The sequence below is a fragment of the Sphaeramia orbicularis genome, unplaced genomic scaffold, assembly GCF_902148855.1.
Source record: "Sphaeramia orbicularis unplaced genomic scaffold, fSphaOr1.1, whole genome shotgun sequence".
NCBI classification, from domain to species: Eukaryota; Metazoa; Chordata; class Actinopteri; order Kurtiformes; family Apogonidae; genus Sphaeramia; species Sphaeramia orbicularis.
The window spans coordinates 379,874-391,654 of record NW_021941504.1 but is presented as its reverse complement, the minus strand read 5'-3'; the positions used below and the strand labels follow the sequence as shown (position 1 = coordinate 391,654).

At 41.7% G+C, this 11,781-nt stretch overlaps 1 protein-coding gene across 2 annotated transcripts in view; it reads left to right on the top strand.

Annotated features, from left to right (window-relative positions):
- Positions 1-2,548: 2,548 nt before the first annotated feature.
- LOC115415980 (glutamate receptor ionotropic, delta-1-like) overlaps positions 2,549-11,781 on the top strand; it is a 242,015-nt gene continuing 232,782 nt past the window's right edge. For both annotated transcript variants that reach the window (XM_030129660.1, XM_030129659.1), the window contains exon 1: positions 2,549-2,830. In XM_030129660.1, coding sequence (XP_029985520.1) covers positions 2,557-2,830 — 274 coding nt within the window. In that variant the 5' untranslated portion in view covers positions 2,549-2,556. The remainder of the gene's footprint in view (positions 2,831-11,781) is intronic.

The window sequence follows — 11,781 nt, the reverse complement described above, 5'->3', positions numbered from 1 at the left end:
ATTAGATTAGATTAGATGACATTAGATTACATTAGATTAGATTACATTAGATTAGATAGAATTGTATTAATCCCTCATGAATTCACAGTTCCATCAGCAGCACAATGAGTATACACACAAGAATAAAACAATAACTGTAAAAAACAAACTATTGCATGTAATACTGACTATGTAATAAATAGTAAAGTAATCCTAAAGTATTGGTGCTCATCAAACAGACCATTAGGGGCTTTCAGTGAAATGAACAGAACGGACCCAGTACTTTTAGCTGATCAGCTCATTTTTCCACTTGGACTTTTATTCTTTCGGTGTTTTTTCTAAACATTCTGGAGGCGTTTTTCTGTCACATTAAAACTAAACCTTAAATGATCCAACTGTTGGACACTCTGATGTGGTTCTGCGTTTCATAAAACCCAGGGTTTCCACACGACAAACTGGACTGGAGCAGGTTGATAACGAGGGAAAGAGGAAATAGAATTAAAACTATTCAACACGTGGTGGAGGTTTAGTTTGAGTTGGATGCATGTGCATTAGAACGTCTGCACTCATTCGCTTTGAAAGACTTTATGTAATGAAGGATTTTTTACTAGAAGGAAATTAGATTTTCAGTGGAGTCACAGTCACAGTCACAATGGAGGACAGTCCATATTTGGGCCGTATGTTTGACCCCCTGGTGTCCATATTTGGGCCGTATGTTTGACCCCTGGTGTCCATATTTGGGCCTTATGTTTGACCCCTGGTGTCCATATTTGGGCCTTATGTTTGACCCCTGGTGTCCATATTTGGGTCTTATGTTTGACCCCTGGTGTCCTATTTGGGCCTTATGTTTGACCCCTGGGGTCCATATTTGGGCCCTATGTTTGACCCCCTGGTGTCCATTTTGGGCCTTATATTTGACCCCCTGGTGTCCATATTTGGGCCTTATGTTTGACCCCTGGTGTCCATATTTGGGTCTTATGTTTGACCCCTGGTGTCCATATTTGGGCCGTATGTTTGACCCCCTGGTGTCCATATTTGGGCCGTATGTTTGACCCCTGGTGTCCATATTTGGGCCGTATGTTTGACCCCTGGTGTCCATATTTGGGTCTTATGTTTGACCCCTGGTGTCCATATTTGGGCCTTATGTTTGACCCCTGGTGTCCATATTTGGGTCTTATGTTTGACCCCTGGTGTCCATATTTGGGCCTTATGTTTGACCCCTGGTGTCCATATTTGGGCCTTATGTTTGACCCCCTGGCGTCCATTTTTGGGCCGTATGTTTGACCCCCTGGTGTCTATATTTGGGCCTTATGTTTGACCCCTGGTGTCCATATTTGTTCCTTATATTGACCCCCTGGTGTCCATATTTGGGCCTTATGTTTGACCCCCTGGTGTCCATATTTGGGCCTTATGTTTGACCCCCTGGTGTCCATATTTGGGCCTTATGTTTGACCCCCTGGTGTCCATATTTGTTCCTTATATTTGACCCCCTGGTGTCCATATTTGGGTCTTATGTTTGACCCCCTGGTGTCCATATTTGGGCCTCATGTTTGACCCCCTGGTGTCCATATTTGGGTCTTATGTTTGACCCCCTGGTGTCCATATTTGGGCCTTATGTTTGACCCCCTGGTGTCCATATTTGGGCCTTATGTTTGACCCCTGGTGTCCATATTTGTTCCTTATATTTGACCCCCTGGCGTCCATATTTGGACCTTATGTTTGACCCCTGGTGTCCATATTTGGGTCTTATGTTTGACCCCCTGGTGTCCATATTTGGGCCTTATGTTTGACCCCTGGTGTCCATATTTGGGTCTTATGTTTGACCCCTGGTGTCCATATTTGGGCCGTATGTTTGACCCCCTGGTGTCCATATTTGGGCCGTATGTTTGACCCCTGGTGTCCATATTTGGGCCGTATGTTTGACCCCTGGTGTCCATATTTGTTCCTTATATTTGACCCCCTGGTGTCCATATTTGGGCCTTATGTTTGGCCCCTGGTGTCCATATTTGGGCCTTATGTTTGGCCCCTGGTGTCCATATTTGTTCCTTATATTTGACCCCCTGGCGTCCATATTTGGACCTTATGTTTGACCCCCTGGTGTCCATATTTGGGTCTTATGTTTGACCCCCTGGTGTCCATATTTGGGTCTTATGTTTGACCCCCTGGTGTCCATATTTGGGCCTTATGTTTGGCCCCTGGTGTCCATATTTGGGCCTTATGTTTGGCCCCTGGTGTCCATATTTGTTCCTTATATTTGACCCCCTGGCGTCCATATTTGGACCTTATGTTTGACCCCCTGGTGTCCATATTTGGGTCTTATGTTTGACCCCCTGGTGTCCATATTTGGGTCTTATGTTTGACCCCCTGGTGTCCATATTTGGGCCTTATGTTTGACCCCTGGTGTCCATATTTGGGCCTTATGTTTGGCCCCTGGTGTCCATATTTGGGCCTTATGTTTGACCCCCTGGTGTCCATATTTGGGCCTTATGTTTGGCCCCTGGTGTCCATATTTGTTCCTTATATTTGACCCCCTGGCGTCCATATTAACCCTTCGTTTCCTCCGCAGCCTGTGAGCTGATGAACCAGGGCATCCTGGCGTTGGTGACGTCCACGGGCTGTGCGTCGGCCAGCGCCCTCCAGTCTCTGACGGACGCCATGCACATCCCCCACCTGTTCATCCAGAGGAACAGCGAGGGTTCTCCGCGGACCGCCTGCCGCTTCAACCCCAGCCCCGGGGGGCAGCGCTACACCCTGGCCGCCCGGCCACCGGTGCGTCTCAACGACGTGATGCTGACGCTGGTGGATGAGCTGCGGTGGCAGAAGTTCATCGTCTTCTACGACATCGAGTACGGTGAGTGGACCGGGGGGTGCGGGGACTGTGGGGGGCGGGGTCAGTGGGCGGGGCCTGTGAACAGATGTTTGGTTCTGTTCTGCTGATGTTTGATGAAGGTCTGGACGATTGTGTTTGAGCTGAAGAGGAAATAATCCATGAATGAAGGAACATGGAGGTGACGGGTTTATTATTATTATTATTATTATTATTATTATTATTATTATTATTGATTATTTAATTTATTTAATGAGTCGAACAGGTGAATGGATCAAATCCAGGATCTGAGTCTGAGCTTCACCTTCATGATCAGAACAGTTTGGTTTTTCTGTGGTTCAGACCAGGGAACGTTTGAGGATGAGACAGTGAAAATGGACTGGATTGAATTTGGTTTAGTTTGGTTGTTGAGGATCAGGTGTGTGGTGAAATGTGTTTGTGTGTTTGTGTGTTTCCTGGTTGTGTTCATGGTCGGTTCTGCTGGTTCTGCTGGTTTGAGAACAAATATATTTAATGAACTGAGACTGAATCGTCTTCTTGTATGAATTGTTGATTCTGGTCTAAGATGACTGTGGAATTGATTTGTGTGTGTGTGTGTGTGTGGGGGGGGGGGGTCATGGGGGCGTGGGGGGACTACATTACATTACTACGTTTGGTTGTGGGTCTGTGGTTCTTTTCCACTGATCCTGTTCTGGGTCCATCGTGGTCCTGGTCCATGTTCAGTCCAGACCTTCAGCTCTGTTCAGTTTGTGCTGGTTTTGTTCTGTGTATTTCTTATCAGATCCTGGTGAACGTGGACTTTAGAAGGTTTGGACTAAACTGAAGTGGATCTTAAACTCTGTAGAACCCTGTAGAACTCTGTTGAACTCTGGAGAACCCTGGAGAATCCTGTAGAACTGTCAGTATGCTGCAGAACCCTGTAGAACCCTCAGTTGTGGACCGGTCCATCCTCTGAAAACATAAACCTGTTCATGTCAGTGGAATCTGAAGGATCTTTCCTCTGGTTCTGCTTCCACCACATTCACCTCAGTATCAGGAACACAGTGAAGCTACTGCTGTTCAAGGTAAAAAACATTCAGTCGTTTATTTTTAGTTTTATTTTAGACATCTGTTGTGCATTTTCAACCTTGAGGAGCTTCATGGACGATTAATAAAAAAAAAAAAAAAAAAACAGATCCAAGTAGAAGTCTGACAGTAGTAATATTCATCGAACCTTGGACGTTCCACTAACTGTCCCTGGACTGTCCACCTGTCCATTTTCCATCTGTCCATCTAGTAACGTGACAGAGACATAATCAATAATAATATTAATGCATGTCATTATTGGGCTGTTCACGGTCGTCACATATGACCAATGGGGAAAAAAAATACATGTACACAATAAAAATGTACAAAAATAAATAAAATAACAAGTAAAATGAATAAAAATGAACCAAATAATGAGTTCCATGAATAAGGTCGGGTTATAGTCACTGAGTTTATGTTCAGTTAATGCGAGACTGGACTGAAAAAGACAAAGAAGAGAAAGAAGAAAGAAAAAGAAAAATGTTGATTCAGTTTTATCTGTTTAGATAAAAACAGGAGGAGTTCAGTTAGAAATATAGGAGGACCAGTTCTGTGTCTGCTTCTTCTTCTTCTTCTTCTTCTTCTCCTTCTTCTTCTGTGTTTGTTTGTGTTGCTCTTGGTTCTGGTCGGTCTTGGTGTTAAGTGGACCCTGGGGTTTTTCTGGTCCACAGGGGGAACAGTCAGTTCATCAATAAAAGGTGGATGTGACTGAAAGGAAACCATTCAACTCCAGCTGGAATCAATATGGACCGGACGTGTCCAGGTTAACTAAACCAGTGTGGACTGGTCTAATGACTGGATCACTGACAGGATTAAATCTCCTTTTAATATTATTAATTATTATTAAAGTTATAACATCTGTTTATAGTGACATCAGCAGACAATATCTGACTTTATTCACTTAATTATGTTTTCGTGGCTAGTTTTCTTTTTAGTTGTAGGTTTCATCCTTTTGTCACTGTTTCAGAGTTTTCATTCACTATAAATAATATTGTTACATTAGTAGAGTTATTTCAACAGAATATTATGTTGAATTACTGAGTCACTCGTATTTGGCTTTATTTCACAGATTCATATTTGTATTCACTACATTTACTCTTTTCTTTATTAAGCTGGTTAAGTTGGATGATTTACATCCACCTCCAGCATTAGAAGTTAGAAAAATCTGAATTTGTCAGTACAGGAAAATTAGTCCAGTATTAAGTTAAAGTCAGTTTTTATATTATTATATGCAGATGACAACTGACTTTTTTCATTTATAGTTTTAGTATCATATCTTCATCTTTTTGTGTTGTTGTTGCAGTTATCATCTATAAATGATATAAATGTATTTAAGTGAAAAGATTAAAGAGCAAAATAATAATAATAATAATAATAATAATAATAATAATAATAATAATAGGCTGTAATTTCATTTCAAAGCTGAATCACTGTCATTCAGCTTAATCAAAGATGAAGTGAAAGAGGAAAATGTTTAGCTAATTATCAATATTTAGTTATTTATTTCCATTCATAGACGGTCAAAGGTCAAACATAATAACAGACATCATGAAAGGCATAATAATGGACACAATAACGGACATAATAATGGACACAATAATGGACACCTCCCAGACTTTTGTGAACTGGACTAATGTGTAATAAAAGTTAGCGGGAACTTGTGCGAGTGTCCATCCTTCGTCCTCCTCGGCCTCTTCGTCTTCATCGTCCCTGTGATGAGGTCCATTTATTCCCATTAGTGGTTCATTGTTGAAGGATATGAGGAGCAGATGGAGTCCAGGTCTGGACGTCTGGGCCCCAGTGTCCAGGTCCGACCCACTGTCAGCGGACACATGATGATGATTAAAGGAGCTGCTCCTCGCCACCGCCGGCCTCCTCTGTCCCCACATCCTCCCCCTCCATCCTCCCCTGTCTCCCTTCATCCTCCTCCTCCACCTCCCCCCCCACCCCGTCCTCCTTGCTCTAGTTTTAAAATCATCTTGAAAAAGACTTTGACAGACGCTGATCCACTGGACGGGCTTCATCCACAGTCCACATGCATCCACATATGTCCCCATATGTCCACATATACATCCACATGATACACATATGACCACATACATACACACATCTCCATACATCCACATATGTCCCCATATGTCCACATACATATGTCTCCATACATACACATACATGTACATACAAACACATTTGTCCACATATGTCCCCATGCATACACATACATATGTCCACATACATATGTCCACATACATATGTCTCCATACATACACATACATGTACATACAAACACATTTGTCCACATATGTCCCCATGCATACACATATGTCCCCATATGTCCACATACATGTACATATGTCCCCATGCATACACATATGTCCCCATATGTCCACATACATGTACATATGTCCCCATGCATACACATATGTCCCCATATGTCCACATACATGTACATATGTCCCCATGCATACACATACATACACATATGTCCCCTTACTTCCACATACATCCACATTCATCTTATCCATCATGGCTGAACCATGTTCCCATGGTGACGGAGGTGAGGTCAAAGGTCACCTACAGGTTAATACAGGTCCCATGTGTCCCTGGTGTGTGTCTTCAGCCCCCCCCCCCCCCCCCCCCCCCCGCTGTGTCCTGCCTGTTGGACATGTTTGACTCTTCCCTCCTCCTCCATCCGTCTCCTGCTTTAACACTCACTTTCACACTTCCAGAGTGTGTGTGTGTGTGTGTGTGTGTGTGTGTGTGTATTATGACTGATCTGTTGGTCAGTGAGGGGACGGTCCAGTCTCTGACCCATCCAGATTAAAGCCGCTGAACACACTGGACACCAGGCGTCTGGACTCTGGGAGGATCAGGGTTTAGATCAGGAGTTCAAACATTCACTCTACTTTTTTTTTTTTTTTTTTTTTTTTTCAACATTAACTCTCCTTTTTTTAAATTTTAGAATAGAATAGAAAAAACAGAATAGAATAGAATAGAACAGAACAGAACAGAATAGAATAGAATAGAATAGAATAGAATAGAACAGAACAGAACAGAACAGAATAGAATAGAATAGAATAGAATAGAATAGAACAGAACAGAACAGAACAGAACAGAACAGAAACAGAACAGAATAGAATAGAATAGAATAGAATAGAACAGAACAGAACAGAACAGAACAGAACAGAATAGAATAGAATAGACTTTCGTGTAGTTCCACCAGGTGGTCTGTACCAGTGACAGTGAACTTACATGTAAATAACAACACAATAAAATACAAACATACTGTATGTTAAAAAGTATAAGATATAAAGTAGTGAAGAATTTAAATATGTTAAAATTATAAATATACTGTATGAAAGAGTAAAGATTAAATATATAAAAGTATAAAAATGTCTAAACATAAACAGTATAAACAGTGTAAACGTGCTGTACATTCTGTCTGATGAACTGTCGTTTTGTCGGCTGTGTGTGTTGTTTCCGTCTCCGTGGCGACGTCTTCATCAGCTCCTCGACCTTCTGTTCCGCCCCACGGCTGCCTCTGATTGGGTGTTGATGAATAACACCGTTTCCCAGAGTGCACTGCAGCCGTCCAAGCGTGAGATTTAGAGTCTGTAGCTTTGACTCGGCCGAGCGGCGGCGGCGTCACGCACGGCAGCGGTGACGGCGGCCATGTTGATCCGGTCACAGAAGGTTATGAATCCATGGTCCGCTGGTTTAAACCTCAATCTGCTGAGCCCACTTTGGTCTGGGTCATTTATAGAAGGATTAGAAGTACAGGTGCACGCCAGGGTTTGAACAGACGGACGGACGGACGGACGGACGGACGGACGGACGGATGACAGTAACCTGCAGCAAGGACCGAGGGGAAGAAAACAAATCTGTTTTAGATGAAGGTACTGAGGTCGTCCTTCCTTCCTTCCTTCCTTCATTTCTTCTTTCATCCTTTCTTTCTTTCTTTCTCTTTCTGTCTTTCATCCTTCCATCCTTTCATTCTTCCTTCCTTCCTTCCGTCCTTAATTTCTTCTTTCTTTCTTTCTTTCTTTCTTTCTTTCTTTTTTCTTTTTCTTTCTTTCTGTCTTTCATCCTTCCGTCCTTTCATTCTTCCTTCCTTTCTTCCTTCTTTCCGTCCTTTCTTCCTTCTTTCATCCTTTCTTCCTTCCTTTTTTTGTCTTTCTTCCTTACCTCCTTTCATCTTTCCTTCCTTTCTTCCTTCCTTCCTTCCTTCATCAGATATCTGTCCTCTTTTAAGCTCTGTTTTGGTCTCCACCACCACATTTTGCTACAGAGGTTGTTTTTTTTGGGAAAATGAAATGTTGAGTGTTTTTTTCTTCTTCTTCTTCCTGGAGGCTTTAAGACACAAACATGAAACAGATAAAAAGCCCAGTTTGACCAAAGAAACATCTGAAACTCACAACACTTTATGGACTTGACTGGTTTGTAATAAAACGGTGAAACTTTAGGAGGAATCTTCACAGTTAAAGTGACGGTTTGAGAAATGAGATTAAAGTCCGTCCCAGATAGAAACAGTAAAAACCTGTGAAGTCATTTCAGTGAAACTTTACCTGCAGGAGAATAAAGCCTTTAAGAAAAAAAGAACTGGAAACATTCTCTGTGGAGACGATAAAGAGGGAATTAACTGTGAAATCAGCTGGAACACATGAAACCTGCTTTAAATACTGAAAAATACTGAACCTGTGGACTCTGATACATGACAGCGGACAGACACTCAGTTTATATAAATTAAATAGTACATAAAATATACAAAAATGAGTTTAAAAATGTACAAGATAATAAGATGAAAAAATATGCAAGAATTTGACTAAAATTAACTTAGAGAAGAAGAAATTAAGCAACAAAATAAACAAAAACAGCCAAAGAACTGAATAAAAAGAACAAAACTGAGTAAAAACAAAAATCAACAAAATAAGTGACATGAACAAAATTAGCCACAAAGTAAATGAAACTGAAAGAAAGAAAGAAAGAAAGAAAGAAAGAAAGAAAGAAAGAAAGAAAGAAAGAAAGAAAGAAAGAAAGAAATTTGGCAACAAAATGTAGAAAAATTAATAAAATAAATAACAAAATGAACAAAATGAAGGAAAACTAATTAAATAGCAAATGAAATGAATGAAAACAGCCAAAGTTATTAATAAAAGGGACAAAATTAATAAGAAATCAACAAAATAATAAGTGACATGAATTAAATAAGCCACAAACTGAACAAAATTGAAAAAATTAAATAATAATAATAATGAACTTGGCAACAAAATGTAGAAAAACAAACAAAATAAGTGCCAAACTGAAGGACAGAGGACAGTAGAGGGTCCATTTAAAGGGACTCAGACCAATGAACGGTACATTTCCATGTGGATCTGATCTGTGACATTTCCACCGTTCAGAAGTTCTAGTTTTTTCCAAACGCCTTCTGAGGTCCGTTTGAAGTCGTGTCCTTCCACATGTGTCCAATTTATTCTGTCCAGGGTTTATTATCTGGGGACATGGTTGACATTTACATCCACCTGGACTCAGATCAGGTAAAGGATGAAGGATTTACTCTGTCATATTCAGCCTCAGTTTGATTATGTAAACACGTTTATTAGAACGTTCACATACAGTGGATTTCAAACATGTAAAGGTGTCGTATGTAGGATTGTGGCCCAAACTGGTACTGCAGTCCCATTCCAAATACTGTAGAGCAGGGGTCACCAGTCCTGGTCCTCGAGGGCCGGTATCCTGCTTGTTTTAGATGTATCCCTGTTCCAACACACCTGATTCAAACCATAAGCCTATCATCAAGCTCAGCAGAAGCCTGATAACGACTGTCAGGTGAAGAGGGAAATATCTGAAACATGCAGGATACCGGCCCTCGAGGACCAGGACTGGTGACCCCTGCTGTACAGCGTGGTCTCCTCTGCTCCTCCCCTCAGACCAGGGGTGGACAGATCCAGCATGAGCATCTACTACTAGTGTTTCCACTGCTCCTGTCCACCACAGCAGAAGTTTCATACAAACAAATCCTCCCCAGACTGATTCTCCATCAGTCTGATATAGAACAGACAAACGTCTGAACACTAATGAAAGTTTACACACATTCAGGAGAAAGAGAAAAGGGAAATGAGCCACAAGTTTATCTTTGACTTCTACAAAGCACAGGCGGCACGGATCACTCCTGCCCCCCCCAACCACCCCCTGTCCAAATCATGGACGCTTGACTACTGACCCCCCCCCCCCCCCCCCCCCCCCTTTTGGATTCCACACCGCTAGATGCAGAGGTCACTTCCACAGAAAACACTGAACTACAAGGAGCTACCATGGACAGAGACAAGTCCTGCACCGGTACCAGGTCTGTTCACCAGTCCCGGACCGGCAGTCTGTTCACCAGGGCCAGGAGAAGAGACTGCAGCCCGGCCCCGGGTGCACAGACCACCGGTCTGGGACCGGGTGCAGACGGCGGTCCTGGCTCTCAGTGGTTCTTACGGTGGTCAGACTAAAGCAGAGTTGGCGTCGGTCTTCTAATTCTTCTCCTGTTTCAGTCGTCTGTTTCTAATTCTTCTCCTGTTTCAGTCGTCTGTTTCTAATTCTTCTGTTTCAGTCGTCTGTTTCTAATTCTTCTCCTGTTTCAGTCGTCTGTTTCTAATTCTTCTCCTGTTTCAGTCGTCTGTTTCTAATTCTTCTCCTGTTTCAGTCGTCTGTTTCTAATTCTTCTGTTTCAGTCGTCTGTTTCTAATTCTTCTCCTGTTCAGTCGTCTGTTTCTAATTCTTCTCCTGTTTCAGTCGTCTGTTTCTAATTCTTCTGTTTCAGTCGTCTGTTTCTAATTCTTCTCCTGTTTCAGTCGTCTGTTTCTAATTCTTCTCCTGTTTCAGTCGTCTGTTTCTAATTCTTCTCCTGTTTCAGTCTGTTTCTAATTCTTCTGTTTCAGTCTGTTTCTAATTCTTCTCCTGTTTCAGTCGTCTGTTTCTAATTCTTCTCCTGTTTCAGTCGTCTGTTTCTAATTCTTCTCCTGTTTCAGTCTGTTTCTAATTCTTCTGTTTCAGTCTGTTTCTAATTCTTCTCCTGTTTCAGTCGTCTGTTTCTAATTCTTCTCCTGTTTCAGTCGTCTGTTTCTAATTCTTCTGTTTCAGTCGTCTGTTTCTAATTCTTCTGTTTCAGTCGTCTGTTTCTAATTCTTCTCCTGTTTCAGTCGTCTGTTTCTAATTCTTCTCCTGTTTCAGTCGTCTGTTTCTAATTCTTCTGTTTCAGTCGTCTGTTTCTAATTCTTCTGTTTCAGTCGTCTGTTTCTAATTCTTCTCCTCTTTCAGTCGTCTGTTTCTAATTCTTCTCCTGTTTCAGTCGTCTGTTTCTAATTCTTCTGTTTCAGTCGTCTGTTTCTAATTCTTCTCCTGTTTCAGTCGTCTGTTTCTAATTCTTCTGTTTCAGTCGTCTGTTTCTAATTCTTCTGTTTCAGTCGTCTGTTTCTAATTCTTCTCCTGTTTCAGTCGTCTGTTTCTAATTCTTCTGTTTCAGTCGTCTGTTTCTAATTCTTCTCCTGTTTCAGTCGTCTGTTTCTAATTCTTCTCCTGTTTCAGTCGTCTGTTTCTAATTCTTCTCCTGTTTCAGTCGTCTGTTTCTAATTCTTCTCCTGTTTCAGTCGTCTGTTTCTAATTCTTCTCCTGTTTCAGTCGTCTGTTTCTAATTCTTCTGTTTCAGTCGTCTGTTTCTAATTCTTCTGTTTCAGTCGTCTGTTTCTAATTCTTCTCCTGTTTCAGTCGTCTGTTTCTAATTCTTCTGTTTCAGTCGTCTGTTTCTAATTCTTCTCCTGTTTCAGTCGTCTGTTTCTAATTCTTCTCCTGTTTCAGTCGTCTGTTTCTAATTCTTCTCCTGTTTCAGTCGTCTGTTTCTAATTCTTCTGTTTCAGTCTGTTTCTAATTCT